The 14,168-nt window shown below is 21.6% G+C and overlaps 1 protein-coding gene across 2 annotated transcripts in view; it reads left to right on the top strand.

The window, feature by feature from the left end:
* The window catches only part of LOC117177332 (WASH complex subunit 2C), a 126,442-nt gene that overhangs the window by 37,502 nt on the left and 74,772 nt on the right, over positions 1 to 14,168 (top strand). For both annotated transcript variants that reach the window (XM_033367957.1, XM_033367958.1), the window contains 2 exons: positions 5,519 to 5,841; positions 13,669 to 13,976. In XM_033367957.1, the coding sequence (XP_033223848.1) occupies positions 5,519 to 5,841; positions 13,669 to 13,976 (631 nt within the window). The remainder of the gene's footprint in view (positions 1 to 5,518; positions 5,842 to 13,668; positions 13,977 to 14,168) is intronic.

Below are 14,168 nucleotides of genomic sequence, written 5' to 3'. Positions count from 1 at the left end.
TATCTAAATTGTTTAATCTCCAAGCCAAAAGGCGAATTTCCTCTAGAAAATTATTATTTTTTACTAAAAAAAGAGACTTTTTAACTGAAAAAGATAAATGTAAAATGAATAAGATGGAAAAGTTACATTTTCAGTTAAAAAATTAATTTAAAAAAAAGACTTTTCTACTGAAGAGTTAACTTTTTTTTAATAATGTAGTTTATCTTTTACCCAAGTAGATGAATTTTCAACGAAAAAAAAATCATTTTCAACAAAATGGTTCAAACTTTCAACCAAAAAAACATGATTTTTTAAATAAAGTGAATCGACCAAATAGTTGCATTTTCAAGCAAAAAAAAAAAATTAAAAAACTGAAATTTCTACCAAAACAGATAAATTTTTAGATCAAAAAGATAAATTTTCAAAAGATTAGTTGAATTTTCGGTTTAAAAAAATGTAGTTGGCTTTTAACGATTAAAATATGCATTTTTAAACAAATAAAAGTTTCAACGAAAAAATCGAATTTTTAATAAAAAAAGACAAATTTTTTTCAAGCAAAAATGAGTGATTTTTTATAAAATATTTAAATTTTCAACGAAAAAAAGTTTTATTTAATTTTAATTTTAATTTTTAATTTTAATTTTAATTAATTAAATTTTTAATTCAAAAAGAAGAATTTTGAAAACCAAAAATGAGTAAATTTGTTACAAAATATTTTAATTTTCAGCGAAACAGAATTTTCAACGAAAAAACGATTAATTTTCAACTAAAAATATAAATGTTGAACAACAAACACATGATTTTTTAAATAAAGTGATTCAACCAAATAATTGCATTTTCAATAACAAAAACTGAAATTTCTACTAAAATAGATAAATTTTAAAAAGAATAATTTGAATTTCTGTTTAAAAAAAAAATTTAATTGACTTTACACGTTCAAAATATGAATTTTTAAACAAAATGAAGTTTCTACGAAAAGAATTGAATTTCTAGTCTAAAAAGACGAATCTTTTTAACTAAAAATTAGTACATTTTCTACAAAATATTTCAATTTTCAGCACTTATATCCAAGAAAAATGAAAATTCTCTTGAAGCAGATGATTTTGTAGTCATATTTTTTTTTAATTAGTAAAATATTTATACAAAAAAATGTCAGTTCCCTTTCAACAGCAAATTGTTATATTTAAATGAAAAATTACATTTTTAGTTGAAAAATTAAGTTTAAGCAACAAACAAAGGTTTTTTTTACTAAACAATTACATTTTCAACCAAAGGTATAGGTCTTCAATAAAAAAAATGGTTCAGAATGTGGTTTAACTTTTACCCAAGTAGTTGAATTTTCCATTAAAATATTAAATTTATACTAAAACAGATGGATTTTTAAATAAGAAATATAAATTTTCAAAAAAAGTAATTGAATTTTATTTTAAAAAAGATTTCAGTTGACTTTTCACGATCAAAGTTTTTAAATTTTCTACCAAACAGTTTGATTTATATTCAAGAAAAATGAAATTTTTCTTAAAACAGATGATTTTGTACTTAATATTTTTTTTAATTATTAAAATATTTATCAACAAAAAAAAATTTTTCAACAGCAAAATATTATATTTAAACGAAAATTTAAATTCTCAGTTAAAAAATTAGTTTTAATAAAAAAGGTTTTTTCTTACTAAATAATTAAATTTGCAACCAATGGCATAGGCTTTCAATCAAAAAGATAAATAGTTAATAATGTGGTTTAATTTTTACCCAAATAGTTGAATTTTCAATTACAAAAATTTAATTTCTGCTAAAACAGATGAATTTTTAGATCAGAAATATAAACTATCAAAAAAAGTAGTTGAATTTGCAATTTAAAAAATTTAATTTCTACTAAAACAGATGAATTTTTAAATCAGAAAAATCAATTTTTTTTTTCAAAAAAGATTTCAGTTGACTTTTCACGATCAAATTATGAATTTTTAAATAAATATATGTTGCTACGAAAAATTAAAATTTTTAATCCAAAAAGATGAATTTTTTCAACAAAATATGATGAATTTTTAACAAAATAGTTAAATCCTCTACAATTTGTTGGATTTTTATCCAAGAAAAATTAAAGTGAAAATTTTTTTCTTTATCTAAAAATGTAACTATCCAATTTTTATTTATAAATTAATTTTTTGTAGATGTAATATCAACTGTTTCGTTGAAAATTAATGTACTTTGTTCAAAAATTGTATTATTTGGTAGAAAGTTAATATTCTTGGTTGAAAATTATTTTGTTTGTTTCTTGAAACATTAATCATTTGTTTGAAAGTGTAACTACTTTGCAAACAATTAATTGTATGGTTGAACAATCATTTTAGTTCAAAATTTATCTCCTTGGTTACAAATTTCACTATTTTGTTTTAAAAAATAATTTTAAAAACATTGCTTTTTGTCATTGAAAAAATAAATCTTATTTTTTGGTAGAAAATTAATCTTCTTGGTTCAAAATTCATCTTCTTGTATAAAAATTCAATTATTTGGCTAAAAATTCCACAGATTTGTGAAAAAGTCATTTTCGAATTGAAAATTTCGCGACTTTGGTAAAAATTCAACTATTTGGTCAACAATTAACATTTTTAGATGAAAATTCATGTATTTCTTTAGAAATTCTTCTCTTTTATTGAAAAAATTAACTATTTTTTTCGAAATTCGTTTTTTTTCTTATAAAAAAACATTTTCAAACAAAGAAATATATAACTATTATATTTTTTATTGAAATTTTTGTTATTGTTGGAAATTCAACTATTGGTTTAAAACTTCATATATTTTGTTAAAAATGTCTCTTTTTTTGGTTGAAAATTAATTTTTTTTCGTTGATAATGTACTTTTTTCTATTCAAAGTTGAACTATTTGGTTAAAAATTATTGTAACATGTTTAAAATTAAATATATGCATTAAGAAGTATCTGTTTTACTGAAAAGTTAACTGTTTCCTTCAGAATTCCTTTCTTTTTTTAATTTCCTATTTTTCCTTTTGGTAAAATTGAAACGTTCTTGGATTAAAATAAAAATTGTTTTTCGTTAAAACATCAAATATTACATTTTTTTTATTCAACTATGTGGTTGAAATTTCATATGTTTTGTTGAAAATCCGCCTTTATCGATTTTGGTTAAAAAGTTAACTTTTCTTGAAAATTCGTCTTTTCAATTTTGAACTATTTTCTGAACTATTTTGTTGAGAATTCGCATTTTTGGCTCAATTCTAATGTTTTTGATTTTAAATTAAAAAACCTTTTTTGAGATACTTCATTGTTAATTGTTCTAAAAGACGATTTAACTATTTTATTTTAGGTCGACAATTGTTATCTTTTAGTTGAAAATTCAACTACTTCGTTAAAATTTAATGTATTAAAAATTGAAAAATGATTTTTTAAACTGAACATTTCTGTAATTAGAAATCTAGACGTGGTTAAAAGTTTTTCCAAATTCAAAATAATTTTTGATTTTTTTTCGGAACTTTTAAATATATTTTAAAATGAATTGAATTTTTCTATAATTTCTAGAAAATCCTGCAAATTTAAAAAAATTTGAATTTGAATTTATAAATAAAAATAGAATACTTATTATTTGTAAAAATATTAGAGTGACTTTAAGAGATATTTAGAAGTTTTAAAAAGATTCGAATTAAATTTAGAGCTTGAAATAATTTCAAATACAGCCAAATTTAAAACAAAATATCGATTTTTGCAGATTTTAAATAAAAAAAAATTTTTTTTCAAGAATTGTGAGAGATTTCAAACGAATAAAAAATTTTCTTATGATTCTTAGCAAAATTGGAAATGATTTTTCACTTTGAAAAATTATGGAAGATTTTAAAGATTTTTCTTTTAATTTGCAGGATTTTCAATAATTGCAGGAAAATTTCGATTAATTTTAAAATATGTTTAGATGTTCTGAAAAAAATGTTAACACATTTTGTTTAAATTACTTGAAATAATTTCAAGTTTTTAATTAATTTTGAATCTTTTCAAAACTTCTAAATATCTCTTAAAATTATTCGAATTTTTTCTACAAATAATAAGCGTTCAATTATTATTTATGCGTTAAAATTTAACAATTTCACTTATAAATTGATCATTTTTTAAATACAAAAATTAAAATTGTAACGCTAAAAGTTTAAATTTTTTTCGAAAATCTAAAGATTCTAAGCTTTCTATATTAAACAATTCAGTTTTAAATTGTTTTTGTTTTAACGGTTTGGTTTCAATTTACTCGTCTTAAATGAACAGTGAAATATTGCTAAATATTAAATACTCATCTTTTTCTACATTAAAAAATTTCAAATTAAATAATTTAGATTCAAGCAATATTTTCAATTTAATAAAAACCTTTTATTACGAATAAATTATTATGGATTTATTTTTAAGTTGAAAACAGGAAAATTCACTTTACATTTTTTAATGGCTGAAAAAATTAATAAAAATAATATATTAATAAATTTATTTATCAAATATAACATAAAAAATAATATAAAGGAAGATCTGAAACTCTGAATTGAATATAAATTATTGATAAATTATGAAAATTTATATTTAAAAATAAAATTATCGGAATAAATCTAAAATTGTTTGGTCAAATAAATTATTGTTCAGATTTCTATGGTTAGAGTACAGATCCATTAAAAAAATAATGTATTAATTTATATTTACAGTTGATAAAATGAAACTGTTTTTATAAAAAAATGTTCAAGTTCAAATGCTTTTAATTTTCAATTGTTTAAATTTTCAATAGCGCCCTTTAATTATTTTAAAAAACTGTTAAAATCGAACTTGTCCAAATTTTTCCTCGGTTTCCCGATCCGGCGGCCACCCTGTTTTTTTTTTATTAAAAAATCTTCGATTTTAAAAACTTCTAATTTTTTTTTACCTTTAAAACTGTATTAAAATGTTTTTTAAATTAAAATATATGCTTAAAAATTAAAAATCTAAAATGGAAAATTTTTTGAGTGAAAAATTTTCGAATCAAGGATTCTAAACTAAATGATATAATAATTTATAAAAATGACAATTTAAGAAATTATTTTTGAAAACCGGTTGAAATCAAACTTGGACCATTTTTTATTCTATAAATTTTGTAAAATCTCCGGTAAAAAAATAAATTCACTGTTATTTCCCGGTCTTTAAATACTTAAACAATTGAAAATTAAAAGCGTTTAAACTTAAAAATTTTATGGAAAAAAGCAGTTATATTGTATAAACTGTAGATAGAAATAAATAAATTATTTTTAAAATGGGCCTGTACTTCAAAGATTAACCGAGTGGCCGCTGGACCGGGAAATGATCGTGAATTTATTTTTTGACCGGGAATTTTATAAATTTTTAGAAAAAATATCCTTTCGGCTTTGATTTTAACCGTTTTTTAAAAAAAGGTTGAAATTAGAGTGTGGATAAAATTTTTATTAAAAAAAATTTGGCAAAATTCTCGGTCCAAATTAAATTTCTTAAATTATGAATTAAGCTCTTCTCTATTTTTAGATAAATTAAATGTTGTTTTTGTAAATATAATTACAGCAACAAAACCAAAGTCTGCCCTCGACGATTTGTTTGGAGATGCCGATTCGGAAGATTCGGATGATATTTTTTCAACAAAAAGTAAGAAAATTGTTCCCAAGAGCGAGACATTTTTGAAGAATTCAGAAGTCTTGGACAAAAAGTATCTGACTAGTGGTTTCACGGAGAATATAGGAAATATGGCAACGAGCACTCCAGAAACTCACGATGATGTGCAGAATCTTTTTGGGGACGATGAACTCAACGAAAATGATCTTTTCAGTACTTCCCAACCACGAAATCGGCTTAAATCCGAGACACCTCCGGATAAGGGAACTAGAAAAGTAAGTTCGTTTCAATTTTACAGTAAGGGACTTGAAAATATTTTTACTATTGCCTTCTTTTCTCATTTTTTTTTTAGAATTTCTCTTTTTTTATTTTAAAATTCATTTTTTTTCTTGTAGAAAAGTTATCGTTTTAGGTTGAAAATTAAGTTTTTTGGCAGGGAATTTTACAAATCTTTAGAAGAAAAATATATCCATTCACATTATACATATTGTGATTTAAAATATGTTTGAATTTAACTTTTTTCTAATTAAATTTTAGGTTTTATTGTTAACTTTTTGAATGATGAAATCATTGACTTCAGAATGTCTATTTTTTAAATATTTTACCATCAATAATTTTTTTATTTTAGGTCTTTATTTTTGTAAGTTTGAAAAATATTTAGAAGTTTTGAAAATATTAAAAAGTAATTGGAAACTTGGAGATTTAAAAAAATGTAGATTTTTGAAGATTTTAAACAAAAGATTTAGAAGCTTTATAAATACTTTTAAAAAGTTCAAAGGAATGAATAAAATTTATCAAGGTTTTTTGGAAAACTAAAATGATTTTCTATTCTGAAAAATTAGTTTTGACAAAATATTTAAAAAGATCCCAAAAAAATCTCAAAATTGTAAAAAAAAATCTGGAAAATTTTAAAGCAAATTTTTTAATCTTGCAGGATTAATTAAAAGTTTTAGGAAAAATTGGAATCATTTTAAAAGGCATTTAGAAGTTTTGAAAAAATTTCAAAAATAATTTCAAATTTGTCAGGTTTCACAATGTGTAAAATGAAATGTAGATTTTTGAAGATTTTGAAATTAAATTTTGAAGGTTTTTAGAATTTGGAAAAGTTTAAGATAATACAAACATTTTCTAAAGATTGTTGGGAAAATTCAAAGTTATTTTTTTCTTTGCAAAAATATATATTTAAGAGAATTTAAAAAAATACTTTAAAAAAAATTGTAATGTATAAATAACAATGAAAAAATGATTAATTTATTATGGCTGAAAAATAAATTAATATAACTTCTAATTGAAAAAAGTGTTTAACTTAAAAAAGATTTGAAAAAATTTTCATTTTTAATGTTTCTAACTTAAATTTGCGTTAATTTTTTTAATTTATTGATTTATTTTTTAATTTAGAGTCAAAAAATTGATATTTTTGTTAAATATTCGTCTTTTTGATAAAAAAACGTATCATTTTGTATTGAAGAATCATATTTCTTGGTAAAAAAATGAACTTTTTGGTTGAAAATTGAACTTTTCGAGTTGAAGATTCAACTGTATTGCAGATATTTAATCTTTTCAGATTTAAAATTCGATAATTTGTTAGAAAATGAAACTATTGTTTAAAATGAACTTTTTTAAATTAAAAATTCATAATTTTGGTTGAAAATAATACTATTTGGTTAAAAATTAAACTATTTGGTAGAAGATTAATTTTTTTGATGAAAAATGGTATTTTGGGGTTAAAATTTTAACTACTTTCTAAATAATTCACCTTTTTCTATTTAAAATGTACTTTTTGGTCAAAAATTCAATTGTTTCTTCGTTAGAATTTACATAATTTACTAAAAATTCATGAAATTGGGTAGAAAATTAAACTGAAGTCTAAGAAATTACTCCTTTTTGGTTTAAATAAAAAAATAAATAGTTCGTTTTATTGCAATCTTAGTATATTTTTTTTAGAATCTACGATTATATTTTTAGTATAGCAATAAGGATCTTCTGTTTTGATTAAAATTTGTACTATTTGTTTGAAAATGGAATTATTTTGTTAAAAAATAAATGGTTTTGTAGATCGTTAATCTTTTTTTATAGAAAATTAATATTTTTTATGTAAAGTTCTTCTTGCTTGGTTGAAAATGAACTTTTTCGTTAAAAATTGAACTTTTCTGTTTAAAATTTAAACTGTGTTCTCAGAAATTTGCTTTTTTTTCTTATAAAATTTGACGATTTGGATAAAAATTTAACTTTTAGATTGAAAATTCAACAGCTTGTTTAAAACTTCAATTACATTGTTTAAAATTCAATTATGGTGTTGAAAATACAACTGTTTTGTTAAATATTCGTCTTTTTGGATAGAAAATTCTTGCATTTGAATAGAGAATTCATTTTTTTGTTGTAAAAAAATCATCTTTTTATCGAGATTTCCGACTGTCTTCTAAGAAATTCGATTTTTTTGTTTAAAAATCTACGATTTGGATACAAATTAATCTTTTTGCTCTAAAAAATCAACTGCTTGGTCAAAAATTCATTTACTTTGTTGAAAATTTAATTATTTTTTTGAAAATTTAATTATTTGATTAAAGATTCATCGGTTTTTTTAATGCATCTATTTTCTTCAAACGTATCTTTTTTGGTTAAGAATTAAATTTTTTTGTAAACATTCGTCTTGAAGATAGAAAATGTGTCCTTTTGGATTAAAAAATAATATTTCTTGTTTATAAATTAACTTTTTTGTTGAAAATTGAAGCTTTCGAGTTGAAGATTCAACTGTTTTATAGATATTTTATCTTTTAGGTTTCAAAATTCAATAATTTGGTAGGAAGTGAAACTCTATTGTGCAAAATGAACTCTTTTTTTACTGAAAATTTATATATTCTTGGAAAAAATACTATTTGGCTAAAAATGAAACTATTTGTTAGAGAATTAACTTTTTTGTTGAAAAATCATATTTTGGGGTTTAAATTTGCACTGCTTTGTAAAAAATTCACTTTTTTCGCTTAAAAACTTCACAATTCGGTTGAAAATTTATGTAATTTGTAAAAATTAATTTTTTTATTGATAATGAAATTTCATATTCATAAATCGAACTTATTACATTTTTGGTTGGAAATTTATCCTTTATAGGTCGAAAGATCAACTATTTGGTAGAAAATTAATATATTTTGTTAAAAATTTAACTTATCTGATTAAAAATTTAACTATCTTCTAAAAAATTCATCTTCTTTGTTGGAAAATTTAACTATTTGGTTGAAAATTAATCTTTCTGGTTTGAAAATTTAAATGTTTGGTTTAAAATTCAAATATTCTGTTGGTAAATAAATTATTTTTTTGAAAATTTTACTATTTTGTTAAAAAATCACTTTTTGGTCAAAAATTAAATTGTTTATAGTTAGAATTTAAGTTTTTAATTAAAAAATTCATCTGAAGTCTAATAAATTAGTCTTTTTTATTTAAACCAAAAAAATGAATAGTTTTAATTGACTCTGATTTTTTTTTTGAAAATATACTATTATTATATTTCTAATTTAATAATCAGAATCATCTCTTTTGATTAAAAATTGTACTGCTTAGTTGAAAAGCTAATTATTGTGTTGAAAATTAAACGGGGTTTTATTAATTGTCGTCTTTTTTGTATAGAAAATTCATATTTTTTATTGAAAGTTCACCTTTATTGGTTGAAAATGAACTTTTTTGTTGAAAATCCATCTTTTCTGGTTAAAAATCAATTGTTTTTTTTTTAAGATTCGTCTTTTCGGATAAAAAATTTGTCCTTCTGGATTAAAAATTCATTTTTATTGTAAGAAAATTCAGCAGTTTCGGTTGAAAATGAAATTTTTTATTGTTAATTCAACTTTTTGGTGAAAAATTCAACTATTTTGTTGAAAATATAATTGTTTCTTTGAAAATTTAACTATATTGTTAAAAACTCAAACTTTTATGGCTAAAATTTAATTGTTTCTTGATTTAAGTTTATTTTATTTTTTTATTTCAACTATTCGAGTTGAAAATTTGACTGCCTTCTAAAAAAATTAGCCATTTTCGTTTAAAATTAAAAAAAAATATATTTTTTTTATCGTACTCTTAGTATTTTTTTTGTTTTCTTAAATCTATACTATTATATTTTTGGTTCAGAAGTCAGAACCATCGCTTTTGATTAAACATGGTATTATTTGATTGAAAATATAATTATTTTTCTAAAAATTAAACGTATTTTGTCCCTTTAGTTTGAAAATTCATTTTTTTATTGAAAGTTCATCTTTCTCGGTTGAAAATGTACTTTTTGGTTGAAAATTCATCTTTTCTGGTCAAAAATTTAACCATTTTGTTAAAAAATCACCTTTTTTTAGTTAAAAATTCATATTTTTTTCAAACATTTGTCTTTTTGGATAGGAAATTGTTTTTTTTTATTAGCAATAGACTATTTCGTAAAAAATTATTTTTTTTAGTTTGAGAATTTAACTATTTGGTTAAAAATTCATCTATTTTCTTTAAAACTGTCCTTTTCTTGGCCAAAAATTAGATTTTTTTGTTAAACATTCGTCTTTAGGATAAAAAATGTGTTCTTTTGGATTAAAAATCATATTTCTTGGTTAAAAATGAACTTTTATTGCAAATTCATATTAATGGTGGCAAAAAGTAGTATTTGGTAGAAAATTAACTTTTTGGGGGAAAAATCATATTTTCGGGTTGAAAATTGAAGTACTTTGTAGATAATTCGATTTTTTCTCTGCAAAATTCAGCAATTCGGTTGAGAATTCATGTATTTTGTTAAAATTGATTTTTTGGCTTAATAATTAAATTTTTTATTCGGAAACTTATCTATTACATTTTCAGCTGAAAATTTATCATTTATAAGTCAAAAATTTAACTATTTGGTAGAAAATTAATGTAATTTGTTGAACGTTGAACTTTTCTGGTTAAAAATTGAACTATCTTTCAAGAAATTCATCTTTCTTTTTAAATTGGACTATTTGGTTGATAATTAATCCTTCTGGTTTGAAAATTTAACTATTTTGTTAAAAAATCACCTTTTTTTGCCGAAAATTCAATTTTTCTTGTTTAAAAATGAACTTTTTGCTTATCATTCATTCTTTTATAAGCATTCGTCCTTACGGAAGTACGTCTTTTTGGATTGAAAATTAAACTTTCTGGTTTTGAAATTCTACTATTTTGTTCAAAATAAATATTTTTGGTTCGAAAATTCAACTGTCTGGTTAAAGTTCATCTGTTTTGTAAAAAAATTTAATTAGTTTTTGGACAAAAATGAGTTTTTTTCTCTAAAGTTTATCCCTTTTGGTAGAAATATAAAACTTTTGTTTAAAAATGCAACTCTTTAACAAAAAATTAATCTGCTTTAGTTGAAGATTCAAATATTTAGTAAAAAAAAAACTTTTTCACTGGAATCTCCACTATATGGCTAAAAATTAATTTATTTTGTTAAGAATTCGTCTTTTTGGTTGAATTCAACTGTTTCTAATTAAAAATAAAAATCCTTTTTGGTTGAAAATGACAAAAAATGAATCTGCTTTGGTTGATGATTTAAATATTTACTGGAAATAAAATTTTTTAACTGAAATCTCCACTATTTCGTTGAAAATTCATGTATCTTTTACATAATTCGTCTTTTGGGTTGAATTTGACTATTTTTTTTATTAAAAATGGAAATCTTTTTTGGTTGAAAATTCAACTATTATGTTTTTATTTTTAATTAATTATTAACTATGTTCTTATTTTTGGTAGAAAGTGATTCTTGCTGTCGAAAATGCATGTTACTGGTTTGAAAATTCAAAAACTTGTTTTAAATTAAACTATTTTATTGAAAATTAATCTAAATTTTCGAAAAATAAACAACTTTGTTTTTAAAAAAATATACTGTTTTCATATTACTTTTTTATTTTTGTAATTAAAAATTTAATTTGTCAAGTTTAAAATTAATTTTTCAATTTTTCATTAATAATTCATCGTTTCGTATTATTTTGTAAATTCCTCTTTTTCAGTAAAAATTAATCTTCTTGATTGATCATTTTTGTTGAAAACTCATTTTTAAACTAAAAATTTAACTATTCCATTTTTTGGATGAACGCTTTTTTTTCTTTCATTTTTTTGTTCTTGAAAAAAACGTCGTTTTTGGTAAAAAATTAATATTCTTGTTTGAAAATTCAAGTATTTCAGTTAAATATTCATAATTTTAGTTAAAAATTCTTCTTTTTTTTTGTATGGAAAAAACTTTCAAAAATTCATCTCTTTGATGAAAAAGGTTTTTTTTTTATGTAGTGGAAAATTAATTTTTTAAACTAAAAATTCGACTGTTTCACTTAAATGTTGCATCATTTTAGTAATAACTCATCTCTTTGCCTGGTATTAATTTCTTAAATAAAAATTAAACTAATTATTTTTATCACTTAAAATTTAACTGTATAATTATATTAACTAAAAAATGAAATATTTCAGTTCTTTATCTAAAAATTTAACTTTTCAATTTTTGGTTGACGATTTATCTTTTTCGCTTGAAAATTCATTTTTTTGTTATTGAAAAATGTCATTTTTTGGTTGAAAATTAATATTCTTGTTTGAAAATATATTTGTTTGTTTGAAAATTCAAGCATTTCAGTTAAATATTCATAATTTTAGTTGATTTTTTAATGGCGCAAAACTACTTGTTTAAAATTTATACACTTTTCTTTGAAATTCATATATTCCAGTTGAAGATTCATAATTTTAATAAAAAATTCTTCACTTTGGTTAAAAAGGTTTTTTAAATATTTTTAGTTAAGGATTATTAACTCTGGTTAAAAAGATTATTTTTTGTTTAGTGGAAAATTAATTTTTCAAACTAAAAATGTGACGAAAAATGTTTGCTAAGTATTAATTTTTTAATTAAAATTTAAACTTTAAAAGCTTTCTTTCACTGAAAATTTAACTTTAATTTGATTAACTAAAATGTTAACTATTTCAGTTTTTTAAATAAAAATCTAACTTTTGTTTGACTATTAGATTTGTCAAGTTTGTTAGCCAGACATTTTGGGTGAAAATTCAAAAAGTGAGCGTATTTTGAAAAATTTTGAGACCACTTTTTTTTAATTCAAAAATGCACGATATGGAAAAAAGCCTCAAAAAGAAAACGTTCCTTTTTGAAAGCCCTACAAGCTTATGATAACAACTTTTTTAATTTGGTCGAATAGTTAAAAATTTCAAATTTGATTGTACAAAAAATAATGAAAAATGCAAAAATTCCATTTTTTGGTCAAACTATGCAAGATAAGAAAAAAAAAAAGCTAAAATTGCGCGCCCTAGAATTTTTAGTTCAAAATTCATCTCTTTTTCTGAAAATAAATTTTTAAATTAAAAATGTAACTATTTAATTTTTAAATTAAAAATCTAACTTTAATTTTATTAAATAAAAAGTGAACTATTTCAGTTCTTGAACTAAAAATGTAACTTTTCAATTTTTGGTTCGCGATTTATCGTTTACACTTTAAAATTAATTTTGTTGTTGTTGATAAAACGTCGTTTTTTGGTAGAAATTTAATCCTCTTCTTTAAAAATGTATCTGTTTGGTTGAATATTAAAGTATTCCAGTTAAATATTCATTATTATAGTTGAAAATATATCACTTCGTTTGGAAATTCGTTGCTTTTGTGGAAAATTAATTTTGTCACTCGAAATTCAACAATTCCACTTTTGGTTAAAAATTGGACTTTTTTAGTTAAATATTTAATTACTTATTTGAGAATTGATCTTTGCTATGTTATTGAAGATTCGTCTTTTTCAATAGAAAATTCATTTATTCTGTTGGAGATTTGTCTTTTATGGTAATCTTATTCTTTGAAAATTTCTGTTATTTGTTTGAAAATTCAATTACTTCAGTAAGCAGTCAAAAATTAATTGAAAAAGTAATTTTTTGGTTGAAAATTCATGTATTTTGTTGAAAAGGCGTCTTTTTTCGGTAAAAAGTTAATCTTTTTCGTTAAAAATCATGTGTTTAGTTTTAAAATTAAACTAGTTGGTTAAAAATTAATCTAAATTATTGAAAAGTAAACGACTTTGTTAAAAAAAAATACATATATACCTTTTCGATGTTAATTTTTAAATTTCAAGCATAACGCTTCATATTTTAGAAACCAATTGGAGGAATTTCAGTGTTTGGTGGTGTCGACATCTCCTCTAAATTGCCAAACAAAATATTTCGCCAAAGTTCCTCGGATTCTTCAAGCAGTGAAACTGCGAGTTACAGCAACACACAAAGCAGTGCAACGAATTCTGGCACTCATAATGCAGTTTTAAATGATAATATTCCCGATTCAAGCTCGATAGTTGCAGCCAGCAATGATTCGCATTCAAATAGAGACCTCGGAAATAGCACCAATAGCAGTGGAATTTCAATTCAGCCTTCTAGTATCAACAATACGGATGGCTCGAGTTTAGGGTGAGTTTTTATTTCATTTTTTACTTTTAGTTTTACCGTTTTTATCATTTTTTTTCTCGAAAATCTACCCTTGAATTTTTACGTAAATTTTATTTTTTATAAGTTTTTTTTTATTGAAATGCATATTACTGATAAACAATTTAGGGTGATTTTTATTTTTGCAAAATGTCAATTTTTATATTTCCGATTTTT

The sequence above is a fragment of the Belonocnema kinseyi genome, chromosome 7, assembly GCF_010883055.1.
Source record: "Belonocnema kinseyi isolate 2016_QV_RU_SX_M_011 chromosome 7, B_treatae_v1, whole genome shotgun sequence".
NCBI classification, from domain to species: Eukaryota; Metazoa; Arthropoda; class Insecta; order Hymenoptera; family Cynipidae; genus Belonocnema; species Belonocnema kinseyi.
This window is presented reverse-complemented; position numbering and strand designations above follow the sequence as displayed.